Source organism: Notolepis coatsorum, assembly GCF_963971535.1.
Source record: "Notolepis coatsorum genome assembly, chromosome: 9".
NCBI lineage: Eukaryota > Metazoa > Chordata > Actinopteri > Aulopiformes > Paralepididae > Notolepis > Notolepis coatsorum.
In genome coordinates, this window is record NC_140173.1 from 108,668,806 (window position 1) to 108,682,155 (window position 13,350).

Below are 13,350 nucleotides of genomic sequence, written 5' to 3' on the forward strand. Positions count from 1 at the left end.
CTTAACATACAACGGCCCTGGCCTGGGCCGTCGTGCCCGCCGGCGGAACAGACCAAAGTCACGGCACTTTTCGAGCGTCTAGCGGCTCTGGGCTGCATTTTCCGCCGAACATATTATATATAGAATTAAAGCCCTATTTGTTGCCGTTCGACCTCACTCGACCAAATCCATGCCTCGGTTCTCGAGTTACATGACGATGTCAGGCGTGCAACTTTTTACGCGCAAGCGTCAGATTACCACCCCGGACTCCCGACGCTCTAAAACTGTCAATCAGTAGAAGTAGAGCTTTATTGTCATTGCACAATACAGTACAACGAGATTGGTTCGTGCAGCACCTACATACCCACTCTACCACACAACACATCCATGATGTACTTATAGACACACTACCATACATACATGTGTTGTACCCATACTCCCTGACACACCACACATTCATGTACCCACACATACCCTCTGCTTATTATGCACTTATTCACAGGAACATTAAAAAGGTTAAAAAAAAAGAAGAAAAAAAAGCATTGCAAAATCATCACAGTAGAACATAAATATTGCACATCGGCAGAAAATATTGCACGAATACCATTATTGCATTATTGCTCATGTCCCAACATCTGTCATATTGCACATACAATATTATAGTGAGGTAGATGTAGATGTGGTGGCAATAGGGGGGAGGTGATTGTTCAGTTCAGTGAATTATTGGTCAGGGTTGTAGCCAGTGAATGTAGCTTTCCAGAAAGGTGACGAGCGAAAACCAGAAGTGAAAAAAAACTCTGAATGAATCCGGGTTGGCCGACCGTCCATACTAACACAATTGGCAGTGTTAGAGGGTGGGGAAAACCCGGCGAGGCTGGGTCCTGGTCGTGGTAAAACAGCGACTCCTACAGATCGGTCGGGGCGCCTGCACAGCGAGGTCGGATCCTGGGGGAGGTAGTGTCCTCCACACGTTACACTCCCCCAGTTAGAGTCCGCGCTGCCAGGTGAAAAGAAGTGGGGATTGGCTACACATGTGTCGGAGGAAGCATGTGATAGTCTCCGCCCTCCCGGACCGACGGTAGGGGGGCAGAGCACGCAACGACCAGGTAGGGGATTGGGAATTGGCATAACGACTAACATTGGGATGGGAGAAAAACGGAAAAAGAAAGGGGGAAAAAGAGAATAAATAAATATATAAATATATAAAAATAAATAAATAAATAAATAAATAAAATAAATTGCAACTGCTACAGAAAAATGTGATTACACAAGTTCAAGTTCAACTCAAGTTCAGCCCTATGTTACTCTATTTCATTAGCACTAAAAGTGAATTTGCATTACGGCAGTAACTTCAGAATGTTATCTTTCAAAAGAGACCAGGCTTATGTATGTGCTATAAGCATACATTTTTTTTTATCCACTTTTTCTCCCATTTTCTATTTTTTCTCCTATCCCAATTTTCATATCGTCCAATTCAACCTGTCTTCAAACGTTGTTTCTTGCCTCCCACAAGCCGGCTGCAATGTGGACTAAGTCATACATAGCACGAGACCCCTCCGATACCCTGCGCGGCTCGATCTTTCAGCGTCGGGGGTCTGGGCTCTGGAGGGGCCCCGCCCCCGTCGCTTCTTGATTCTACTGCGCAGGCGCACCAACCGACCTGTAGGAGTCGCTGTCCACAACGCCCGATCCCCACCCTTCAGTTTCCCTCCCCGTAATACGGCCAATGTGTATTACTGTGGACGACGAGCTAAACTGAAAGCAATGTGGAGAGCGGGGCTCGAACAGGAGGCATCCTGTTCGAGCCCGGTCTCCAGCATTCGTTGCGAGCGCCTTGCCCACTGCGCCACGTAGCCGCCCGCTATAAGCATAAAGTTACGTTTTTTTTAATCCACTTTTTCTCCTTATTTTTCAATTTTTCTCCCATCCCAATTTCGTAATTCCAATTATTCCCTCCCCTGTCTTGAACGTTGCTAGACTATGCCTCCCACTGGTCGGCTGTAGTGAGGATAGAAGCCTTGCATCACATGTCCCCTCCGGTACACGAGGAGGCAGCCGTCGCATCTTTTCACCAGACAGCTCGAAATCTCAGTGGCGAGGAGTAATGCGTGGGAGGCTCACGCTGCCCCCGTCACTTCCTGTTTCTGCTGTACAGGCGTCACCCAACCGACCTGTAGGAGTCGCTGTCCACAACGTCCAATCCCCACCCACCGGCTTTCCCACCCTCTAACACTGCCAATTGTGTTAGTATGACGGCCGGCCAAGCCAGTAGCAACGCCGAGAGCTGGGCTCGATACCAGTATATCCTGCGTTAGTGGTGAGCGCCTTGCCCACTGCGCCACTCAGCCGCCCCTAAAGATAAGCTTTTCCAAAAAAGTATGGGTAGCACTTTATAATAACACCCTGTTATAATACATTTATAAGGTATTTGTAGATAATGAACTAATCATGAACAAACCATTTATATACATTCATAAATGATTATTAAATCATTTATAACTATACTTGTATACCATTTACAAAGTATTTATAACGCATTAGTGGATAATGAACTAATCATGAACAAACCATTTATATACATTCATAAATGATTATTAAATCATTTATAACTATATTTGTATACCCTTTACAAAGTATTTATAACGCATTAGTGGATAATGAACTAATCATGAACAAAACCATTTACAACTGATTAGTACATCATTTGTAAATGTACTTGTTTAAAATTCGATCTGTTGGTAACTTTTTTCCACATGATCAACCTTATTTGTTCATTATTAGTGCAACATTTAATAATGATATCTAATGTGTAGTAACACATTTGTAGATGCTTTGAAAAATGGATATGAAAAAACTACTATAGGCCTACTATTTGTTGTATGATTTGTTAGACATTCATAAAAGATCTATAAATCATTTGCAGATGCTAATGTGTGCCCTAATCTAAAGTGAACACTATTCATCATTAACACATGTGTAATACAGTTTTTTCATATCCATTTTTCAAAGCATCTACAAATGTGTTACTACACATTAGATATCATTATTAAATGTTGCACTAATAATGAACAAATAAGGTTGATCATGTGGAAAAAAGTTACCAACAGATAGAATTTTAAACGAGTACATTTACAAATGATGTACTAATCAGTTGTAAATGGTTTTGTTCATGATTAGTTCATTATCCACTAATGCGTTATAAATACTTTGTAAATGGTATACAAATAGTTATAAATGATTTAATAATCATTTATGAATGTATATAAATGGTTTGTTCATGATTAGTTCATTATCTACAAATACCGTATAAATGTATTATAACAGGGTGTTATTATAAAGTGCTACCAAAGTGGGTAGTCCTCAAGTTCAAGCCGCTTTTCTGTGTGCATGTTAAGAGGTTAATACCTGGACCGGCGGCATGATGATCTCTTTCAATGCAGTAAAATGTTTAGATGTGTACAGAGTGGATACAAACAGACCGGTATTACGATGGGAAAACAAAAACCTTTATCCATCTCCTAGTCCTACTCTTCCAAGAATCTACAGTATATGTATATTCAAAAGAGTACAAAACATTAGTATTGTATTACTAGAATTGAGTTATATTCCCTTTGCCACAATCCATGTCTCAGACTCAGGGCTCAAAAATCTTTAACATGTCTCCTCACCATCTGCATCTCATCTTCAATGATTGAAGTGGATTAAATGGGTTAAGAGAGACAATAATAAGGGATCAGCATTTTCACCTTGCCAGAATCATTTATGTCGTAAAAGGAACACCACAATAACCGCATTCCAAATTCTCCCGACAGCCAGACGGAAGCCTTTGCTTTTGTCATGAAAAGAGAGGTGTTGCTAATACTCAGTGAATGCATATTACTCATGAATCATACGCGCTCAAGAATCCAGTATTCTGGCTTTTAAGATAGAAAGAGAGCGAGAGCGAGAGAGAGAGAGAGAGAGAGAGTGTTACAGCACCACAGAGATCATGTTTTGGTGTGTTTAGAAATGTGCTCTATTCAGAAACACACAAGCCCGGTGGGCTGAAGTATCATTGAGAGAGAGAGACCTTGGTGAAGTCAAACTGAGTCACGTATCTATTCATTGATGACCAGTGAGTCATGACTGTCTTACAAAAATGTTAACATTTAAAACGGGGAGAGCTTCCCCTTCACTTTCACCCTAACGTCTATAGTTAAAGGACCATAACCAGTATTTTTTGACACGTGGGTTCTCGATACATAAATCACTGTGGGTCTGCACTCAGTTTCCGCGCTCGTTTCATCATCTTTTACAGTTAATGGTAGTTATTTCCTCCCAAATTCACCACCACCAATGGCTTCCAGCGTATCTGACAATGTGTCTCAAGACTGACTCCAGCGACACGTTTCCCCTGCTCTCCAGCAGCTGAACATATTTATTGGACTACGTTGCCAGCGACACGTTTCGGCCTTTGCCTTCACCGGCGTTAACAAGGGGGAGGGATTACACGCCTGATGTTAACAAGACCAGCGGGGCGCTGTGAAACGCTCTGCTGCCTGTTGGGAGGATCGTCTGCAGCGAGGACAGTGCGATAAGTGTACTCGTACAGACAGGCTCCAGTTTCAAATGACATAGTACCGGTATATAATTTCATTTGAAATTTATATTTACTCAAGTTTCCAGACAGAGACAGAATATTCGAATAGTTGTGAAAAAAAACCCGATTTGTTTAGGTAAATATAGTTTTGTCTCAAAACATACATTTTCCCTCGTTTTACCGGCACCTACACTGTGTAGTGTATTGAGAGGGGATCCTATTAACTGTTACACCGCTGAACGGCATGCTGGGTACAGATAGCTAGCTAGCATAACAGTCTGTTAACAGCTGGGAGAAGAGAAAAGAAAGAGACCGGAGATTGTAGAAGTGCTTTGTACGTTTGCCATGTTGTTTCACTAAATTCACTAAAGGGGTGGTTTGATTAGTAGTCGAATAGTTCCCAGACTATCGAATAGTAGTTTAGTGAGTTTTGCTCATCCCTAGTGGATACAGTGGTAAGGTACCGGTGATGGAGTTTTGCCCATCCCTAGTGGATACAGTGGTAAGGTACCGGTGATGGAGTTTTGCCCATCCCTAGTGGATACAGTGGTAAGGTACCGGTGATGGAGTTTTGCCCATCCCTAGTGGATACAGTGGTAAGGTACCGGTGATGGAGTTTTGCCCATCCCTAGTGGATACAGTGGTAAGGTACAGGTGATGGAGTTTTGCCCATCCCTAGTGGATACAGTGGTAAGGTACAGGTGATGGAGTTTTGCCCATCCCTAGTGGATACAGTGGTAAGGTACCGGTGATGGAGTTTTGCCCATCCCTAGTGGATACAGTGGTAAGGTACCGGTGATGGACTTACAGGACAGTTCCTCAGGTCCCCCACGGTGCTGGCGTTTCTCAGGAGCTCCCCGAACATGTCCGGCGTGGCTTTCTCTCTGCATTCCAGCATCTTCACCGCCTGGTTACTGCACACAGAGACCGAGCAAAACCATCAAAAAGACAAATGTATTCTTTCACCGAGCCGCACTCTCTAGCCCCAGCGGAGGCTAAATGGGTCGTTGACGAGAATTTGCGCATCAAAGAGGGTGTATCTGTCCATTTATGCCCACGTTCCACCATACATTCCTTTGAAAATCTACCTGTAAATGTAGTCAACAAAGGAGTAGGCAGATAATCAATATACACAGAGTACAGTACAGACACAGGTATATAACAGAACATCAGCCTTACACACACACATACACAAAGATAACTGCAAAAGGACAAACCCAATATATAAAGAAATTATTTTAATTGCAAAGCTGGTTTTCACCCCAGAGAGTGTGTGTGTGTGTGTGTATGTGTGTGTGTGTGTGTGTGTGTGTGTGTGTGTGTGTGTGTGTGTGTGTGTGTGTGTGTGTGTGTGTGTGTGTGTGTGTGTGTGTGTGTGTGTGTGTGTAAACTGTAAAGGGAAGTGGAGTAAAACGGAGTAAAAAAATATTAAATCTGAGAAATCCGAAAACAGGAAAATAAAAAACAGAGAAATCCGAAAACAGGAAAAGATAAAAACGGATTTCATAGGGCCCTGCTGTTAACGGGTTCTGCCTTCCAATCCATACATTCTACTCCGGTACGATGCTCACATCAACCTTGAGATGGTGCATGCCATCACCAGTGTGAAGTACAGCGACCAGATCTGGTCAGACAACGAGGCAAACGAGGCGTTGCGACACAATGTGAGGTGACGTGCTACGAACTAGGCCGGTGCATCACTGTATCCTAGGGATACTGGCACATCTGCGACTTCAAGCAGCCGCCAGTGGAGATGCTGGAAATTCATCTGGAGGATGGGCAGGTGATCACGTTCAGTGACCAAGGTGCTGCCCAGAACCTGGCGGACTCAGAGCCACACTCGCCGCATTTTTTCCGATGCCATGAGTCAACCTTCAGACATGCGGCACGTTGTGTATCCAGGTGTATTTTAACACTTCACCTAGGGCTGGGCGATATAACGATAACAATAAATATCGCGATATATTTGAATAATCTATATCGAATATCGGGAAAAAAATATCGATTTTTTTTGTGACCTGCAACAGGGCATTTTTTATTTTTTTTTCCACTTTTTCTCCCATTTTCTATATTTTTCTCCCATCCCAATTTCGTATCATCCAATTCAACCCTCCCCTGTCACGAACGCTGTTTCTTGCCTCCCACAAGCCGGCTGCAATGTGGACTAAGTCATACATAGCACAAGTCCCCTCCGGTACTTGAGGTAACAGTAGTCGCATCTTTTCACCTGCGCAGCTCGATCTCTCAGTGGCGAGGAGTAACGCGTGGGAGGCTCACGCTGCCCCTGACACTTCCTGATTCTACTGCGCAGGCGCACCAACCGACCTGTAGGAGTCGCTGTCCACAACGCCCGATCCCCACCCATCAGTTTCCCACCCCCTAATACGGCCAATGTGTATTAGTACGGACGACCAGCTAAACTGAAAGCAAATGTGGAGCGCTGGGCTCGAACAGGCAAGCCCAGCGTCTCCAGATTTCGTGGCGAGCGCCTTGCCCACTACGCCACGTAGCCGCCCGTACAACAGGGCAGTTTTAAAACCAGAGACAGTGGACAGACTTGTCTTTCTTGCCTGCAACTAAAGTAATGGCTTTGCTTGTCCAAATGACAGTACTGACCAAATTGAGATTTATTTTTCTCTTGTCCATTTATTTGGTTTGCTTTCTACTTAAAATACAGTTTGAAACCGTCTGTACACAGTAGGCTATGTGTGCTAGCAGAGCTAGACTCCAGTCACGAGTCACGGTGCACATGTGCAGTGGTTTGTCCACCAAAAAAGCGCCAAAATATCGAAAATAAACTAGCAGAGCCAGAACTGTTCAACTCCCCTGGAGCCACAGCCAGCAGAGAAGCCGGTTTACTTTCGCTTTCAAACCAGCTGCAGCCTGAGAACTGGAGTGTGAGGGGATGTAACACTAAAGATGGCGGCAACGACAAAGAATTGCTGCAAAATAAACATACATCTGTTGTTTAAAAAAATAAAAAAATAAAAAAATAAATTATATTTATTTATTATAACAATTTCGATAATTATCGATATCGAGTGATATAACATTATCATATCGTTATCGCGATATGATTTTTTGCCATATCGCCCAGCCCTAACTTCACCCACTTGCCGTTGCAGAAGAAAAGTCTGAGCTCTCATTGGCTGAATGGCTGACACGGTTGGACGAATCCCCATGATTGCCTTCAACCCTCATTATCTCTGCATCCTACTGTACCGACCTCCGACGTGTTGGCGATAGGGTCATCCGAGACCTATCCGTCAGCCTGCATCGCACATGGCATTGTTGGCAATGACCAGGAGGTGAATTCTGTTACGGTAATATGAGGTGTTTGCCAACATGCTCATGTTTGTTCTGAGAGGGGAACACTTGCAGTTCTGGGAAAGGCACAAGCTCACCCTGTGTGCGTGTGTGTTGTGGTTCTTTACATTACAAGACCTTCCTCAACATCTGCTCATTTGTGTGAGTATGGACACCTCAGAGACCAGAACTTGTGTGTGTGTGTTCCTGTATCTGTGTGTGTGTGTCTCCCACCTTGTGTTAGACTGAAATACACACAAACAGATTGCTGCTATGTATTATTAACAAGGAAACATCACTCTTCTACAGAACTTTGCTCATCAAGACAAGTCACAGGGGTTGATAGAGAGAGAGAGACAGAGAGCTGGTAGCACTGGGACCTCCTGAGATCAGGGAACACAAACGCTTATGAGCTTGGAGGGTAAATGTGTGTGTGTATGCGTGCGTGTGTGTACGCGCGCATGTGTGTGTGTACGCGTGTGTGTGCGTACGCACGTGTGTGAGCATATGTATTTAAGTATGCACAGGCTGTGCAGACAGCTCATGAGCGATGAAGAGAGCCATTAGCTGGTTGCCTAGGTGACCCTGGTTTCTAACCCAGCGACGGGGTGCAGCTTTAAAAAGGCGCCTGGTAGCAAAAGGTGTAATTCACCCTCTCAGACAGACAGAATAATAATTTACAGCTTGGGGGGGGGGGGGGGGGGAAAGAGAGAGAGAGAGAGAGAGAGAGAGAGAGAGAGAGAGAGAGAGAGAGAGAGCGAGAGCGAGAGCGAGAGCGAGAGCGAGAGCGAGAGAGAGAGAGAGAGAGAGAGAGAGAGAGAGAGAGAGAGAGAGAGAGATAGGAGAGAGAGAGCGAGATAATTAAGATAAGAAGAAGGAGGGTAAAGAGTCACTGAGACAGACAGATGGAAGATGGGGTAGAGGAGTGGCTGCAGACATGGGGCGCAGGGACCCCCAAGGAGCCTTGAGGCAGTTTCAGTGGTCCCCAGAAAGATTAGGATAAGTTTAATATTACAATTTCATCCACTAGAAGTTAGCCCAATAAGAAGAATATATAACAGGATCCGTCATAAAACACTGTGAGCTGTGACCTCATAAAACGGAAACATTTATGGTTTACAATGCTACAGGGTTTTATGACCGATCCCGTTTCGCAAATGTGATGTAAATAGAATGAAAAGCTTTTACCACAGACTCCTTTTTTGATATCCTTTCATGTTCTGTGTCGACCTTCACATCTTAGTTACAAGTGTGTTTTCGATTTGTGAAACAACGGAATCGAATGTTAAATCTTCATTCTCCACAGCGACCACAGAAGCTACTGGTGGAGGTGACAGTATACTTATATTAGGGTAAGGAACATTATTACAGTCAAATGTTCTACAAAACGTCCCTATATCGCTGGAATCATATCTATAAACAACAATCTTCTCAGATGGGGGTCCTTTTAAATCCTTTTAACGCCTTAAAGGGTCTGTGGTCTAACGTGTCTTTGAGGCCTTGACACAAAAAGGTAGAGAACTACAGGGGTGGAGGGTAGGGGAGGAGGTAAGAAGGCGTGGAGGTAGGATCAGTCCACACTCCAGGAGTGCCTGCTCGGCATTGAGAGCTGGATGGGGAGTAACTTCCTCCAGTTAAATGCAAAAAAACTGAGGTGCTGATCTTAGCAGCTGAAAAGACTGCAGCTAGAGTGGCCACTCACTTGGGGTCCCTTAAAGACAACATACGTCCCCACCTGAGAAACCTGGGTGTTGTCTTCGACCAGGCCATGAACCTAGACAAACATGTCAAAACACTCACACGCACCTGCTTCTTTCACCTCAGAAACATTGCAAAACTACGCACCATCATATCTCACTCTGAACTAGAACTGTCCGTGCATGCTTTTATTTCCTCTAGGCTTGACTACTGCAACTCACTTTTCACCTGTCTCACCAAATCATCCACAGACAAACTACAAATGGTCCAAAATGCTGCAGCCAGGCTACTCACAAGGTCAAAAAAATCATGTCACATCACTCCCATTCTGGTATCCCTGCACGGGCTCCCGGTACACTATAGAATTCACTTCAAAGTCCTCACTTTCACTTTCAGAGCACTCCATGGTCAGGCCCCTATCTACATCACTGAACTCATCCATCCCTACACCAACACCCGCTCACTCAGATCTGCCGATCAGCACCTCCTGGTGGTCCCCAGGTCCAGGCTGAAAACAAGGGGTGATCGAGCCTTCGAGGTGACAGCACCAAGGCTCTGGAATGCTCTCCCCCTGGACCTGCAAACTGCCCCCTCTGAAAACTCTTTTAAAAAACAACTAAAAACACATTTGTTCAGACAGGCCTTTGGTCATACATAGGCACTTTTTATTGTCCTCACTGTTCCTATAGTTTTGTTTTGTAATTAGTGACTCATGATTTTATCCAAATTCTTTTATTCTACTTTTTTATCTGGTTTCACTGTTTTTTAACTGCTGTCTGTTGTTGTCATTTATTTCTGATTTTGTTTTGTTGTGTTTTTTATATAAGCTGTAGTGTAAAGCACCCTGTGCATTCGTGCTGTGAAGGGTGCTATATAAATAAAAGTCATTCATTCATTCATATAGACTAAACTCTAAAAACTGTTTTGTACACATACATACATTGCACACAGTCGGACAGTAACACCATTGTTCTGTCTTACCATAGAGAGGTGGTGGAGATGTAATGAACCATCTGAATGAAGGGCAGCGGATCCGATGAGGCACCGCAACTGCTGCACACACACTGCAACACACACACACACACACAGACAAATAAAGAGTCAATGCACAAGTCCATCTGAGAAAGTAAAGATGGCGGCAAATAGACAAGGGGTCAGAAGAGCTTCCTGGTCCCACCTGTTCAAACAGTGTCATGGCAAACTTCTGGTGAGGGATGCAGTGTTTAGCTGTACAGATGTCCTCCTTGGTCTCATCCGAGATGTGGAAGTGGATCCGCATCAAGATGTTCTCCTGTAGAGGAAACAGGTGGGACAATATGAGTGAGTGAGTGAGTGAGTGAGTGAGTGAGTGAGTGAGTGAGTGAGTGAGTGAGTGAGTGAGTGAGTGAGTGAGTGAGTGAGTGAGTGAGGAGTGTGTGAGTTTTTCTGTGTGTAGGGGATGGGGGGGGGGGGGGTACCACTGAGGATCTGCCCTGGCCTAATATCACCACATAAACAACACACACACACACATGGGACTGCAGCGGGAGCCAAGCACCAATAATACCAGTCATAAAAAAACACCCTATTGCAGTTTTCTGGATGTTCTTAGTAGTCAGCTAAACAAGAGAGGGTCACAAGAGACACAAGAGAGAGAGACAGACAAAATATGTTCCCTTAGGAATACATTAAATAATCTTGTATGCACAAAAATACACATTAAAACAACTTCTTGCATCAAGGCTACCTTGAAGAAGAGACAATAAGGAGCATGCCAAACGCACGCACGCACACACACACACACACACACACACACACACACACACACACACACACACACACACACACACACACACACACACACACACACACACACACACACACACACACACACACACACACACACACACACACACACACACACACACACACACACACAGTGTTGATAATATTAAACAAGTGTCGTTTCATACTTGCGCAAAACTGAAAAAGTTGGAACACTGCTGGAACGCCTTTGTAACTCATCTGTGTTCCGGGTGCTCATATCTGTGTCAACGTTACCATAATTACCTTGAACACTTCCATTCATTCCAGCTGTGTGGCGACCTCTATTTTTTGCATGTCAAGTCAGGGAATCTTCCTACCGGCTTACCCTAGAGGCTAACCAGTGCTAGTTGACCGGGTCAAAAGCCCTGCAGCTAAAGACAGCAAACACTGCAAGCTAACTTTAGGAGGGAAAAATCTAAATGCCTCCCATTTCCTTTGTTGTCCACATTCTCTGTGTGCTACATACTGCTAGCTAACCTCCAGAGAGCAGAGATGCCCCAGTTTCCTTTGTTCTTCAGTGGCAAAAATTCTGCGAATGCCTGTGGCAATTTCTGAACTTTATACTGTATGGTGCAGCTTGCCAAGCTTGCCATTAGTGTGATCATACTAAGAAAAAAAAAGAAACATGAATGAAAGCAGTTTGTGGTGAAATAACATGTTACATTACATTACACGTTACTGCCATAACTGCTCACAAGTACAGTAATAGTACTGTATAAGTGTGGGTGCACAGGCTCTGTGTGTGTGTGTGTGTGTGTGTGTGTGTGTGTGTGTGTGTGTATGTGTGTGTGTGTGTGTGTGTGTGTGTGTGTGTGTGTGTGTGTGTGTGTGTGTGTGTGTGTGTGTGCATGTGTGAGAGCATGTGTGTATACAAGCGTGTATCCGTGTTCTTACAAAGCACTCTGCAGCGTCGTCCATGATTCCCAGCTGGAAGCGCTGTTCGTCCTGGAAGGTCTTAGCTAGAGCGCTGCGCAGGGCGTCTGATGGCAACACCTTCTCACTGCTGTACTGGAACTGGGCAAAGATGCTCTGCAACAAAAACACACAAAAATCCATTAATTGTCTGATAATAATCTTGGGTGTAATAAGGTCAATTGGTCAAATATCTTGGACGTGATATTACAGAACAAATGACAGATGATGGTGATGCTTATAGTTAGTGATGCACCGATGTGAAAATTGTGACCGATACCGATAACCGATATTAATATTGCTGTTCTGGCCGATACCGATATTTACCGATGTCGATATCTCTGTATAGAAAACACTTTTTTATGATAGTCAAATAAAGAGCTATTTTCCAAAACGCATACTTTTTTTACTTTTGTAACTTATTTTCAGAAATTACTGATATTTTTTTATATATATATTTAATATCGGCCCTATCTTGATATCGGACCGATACCGATGTGTAAAAAAACGGCCATATCGGCCGATATTATATCGGCGGCCGATATATCGTGCATCACTACTTATAGTCAATGCCGCATGATGTATGCACAAGCAAACAGTTTCTCACGTAAGTATATGTGAGATATACTCCCCCCCCCCCCCCCCGATAAGATAAACCCAATGGAAAAACATGCACAACAGATCGCCAACGCTGACACGTCCCTGCCGAAGACGGACAGGAGCACTTGGATTGGTCCCCGGGTGCGGCCCCACGCTGCAGCCCCTATCTGCTCCCGGCTGCCCTTGGGGGGAAGGACGACGGGATGGGTCAAGTGCAGAGACTCAATCACATCGGCATTTCAACTTTGACCTTGGTTGCTGCTGACCTTACAAAGGTTTACCAATGAGAATAGAGCTTTTATGTGACTTGTTTTGTAAGCAAAAGCAACTTCCGAACTAGAGTGGATCACGTTAAGAGATGGTGGATAAATCAATCATCTTTGTTTTTGAGTGTAACACCACATAACAGCTGACCCACAATCCCACAAACCCACAATCTTTGCTGGCATTTTGTTGTTTGTACTGATAAA

At 44.1% G+C, this 13,350-nt stretch overlaps 1 protein-coding gene across 2 annotated transcripts in view; it reads right to left on the bottom strand.

The window, feature by feature from the left end:
* LOC311234047 (ubiquitin carboxyl-terminal hydrolase 54-like) overlaps positions 1-13,350 on the bottom strand; it is a 121,904-nt gene that overhangs the window by 67,038 nt on the left and 41,516 nt on the right. For both annotated transcript variants that reach the window (XM_084321138.1, XM_084321137.1), the window contains exons 3-6: positions 12,263-12,397; positions 10,740-10,853; positions 10,544-10,626; positions 5,367-5,472 (exon numbers count right to left, since the gene is read on the bottom strand). In XM_084321138.1, coding sequence (XP_084177264.1) covers positions 5,367-5,472; positions 10,544-10,626; positions 10,740-10,853; positions 12,263-12,397 — 438 coding nt within the window. The remainder of the gene's footprint in view (positions 1-5,366; positions 5,473-10,543; positions 10,627-10,739; positions 10,854-12,262; positions 12,398-13,350) is intronic.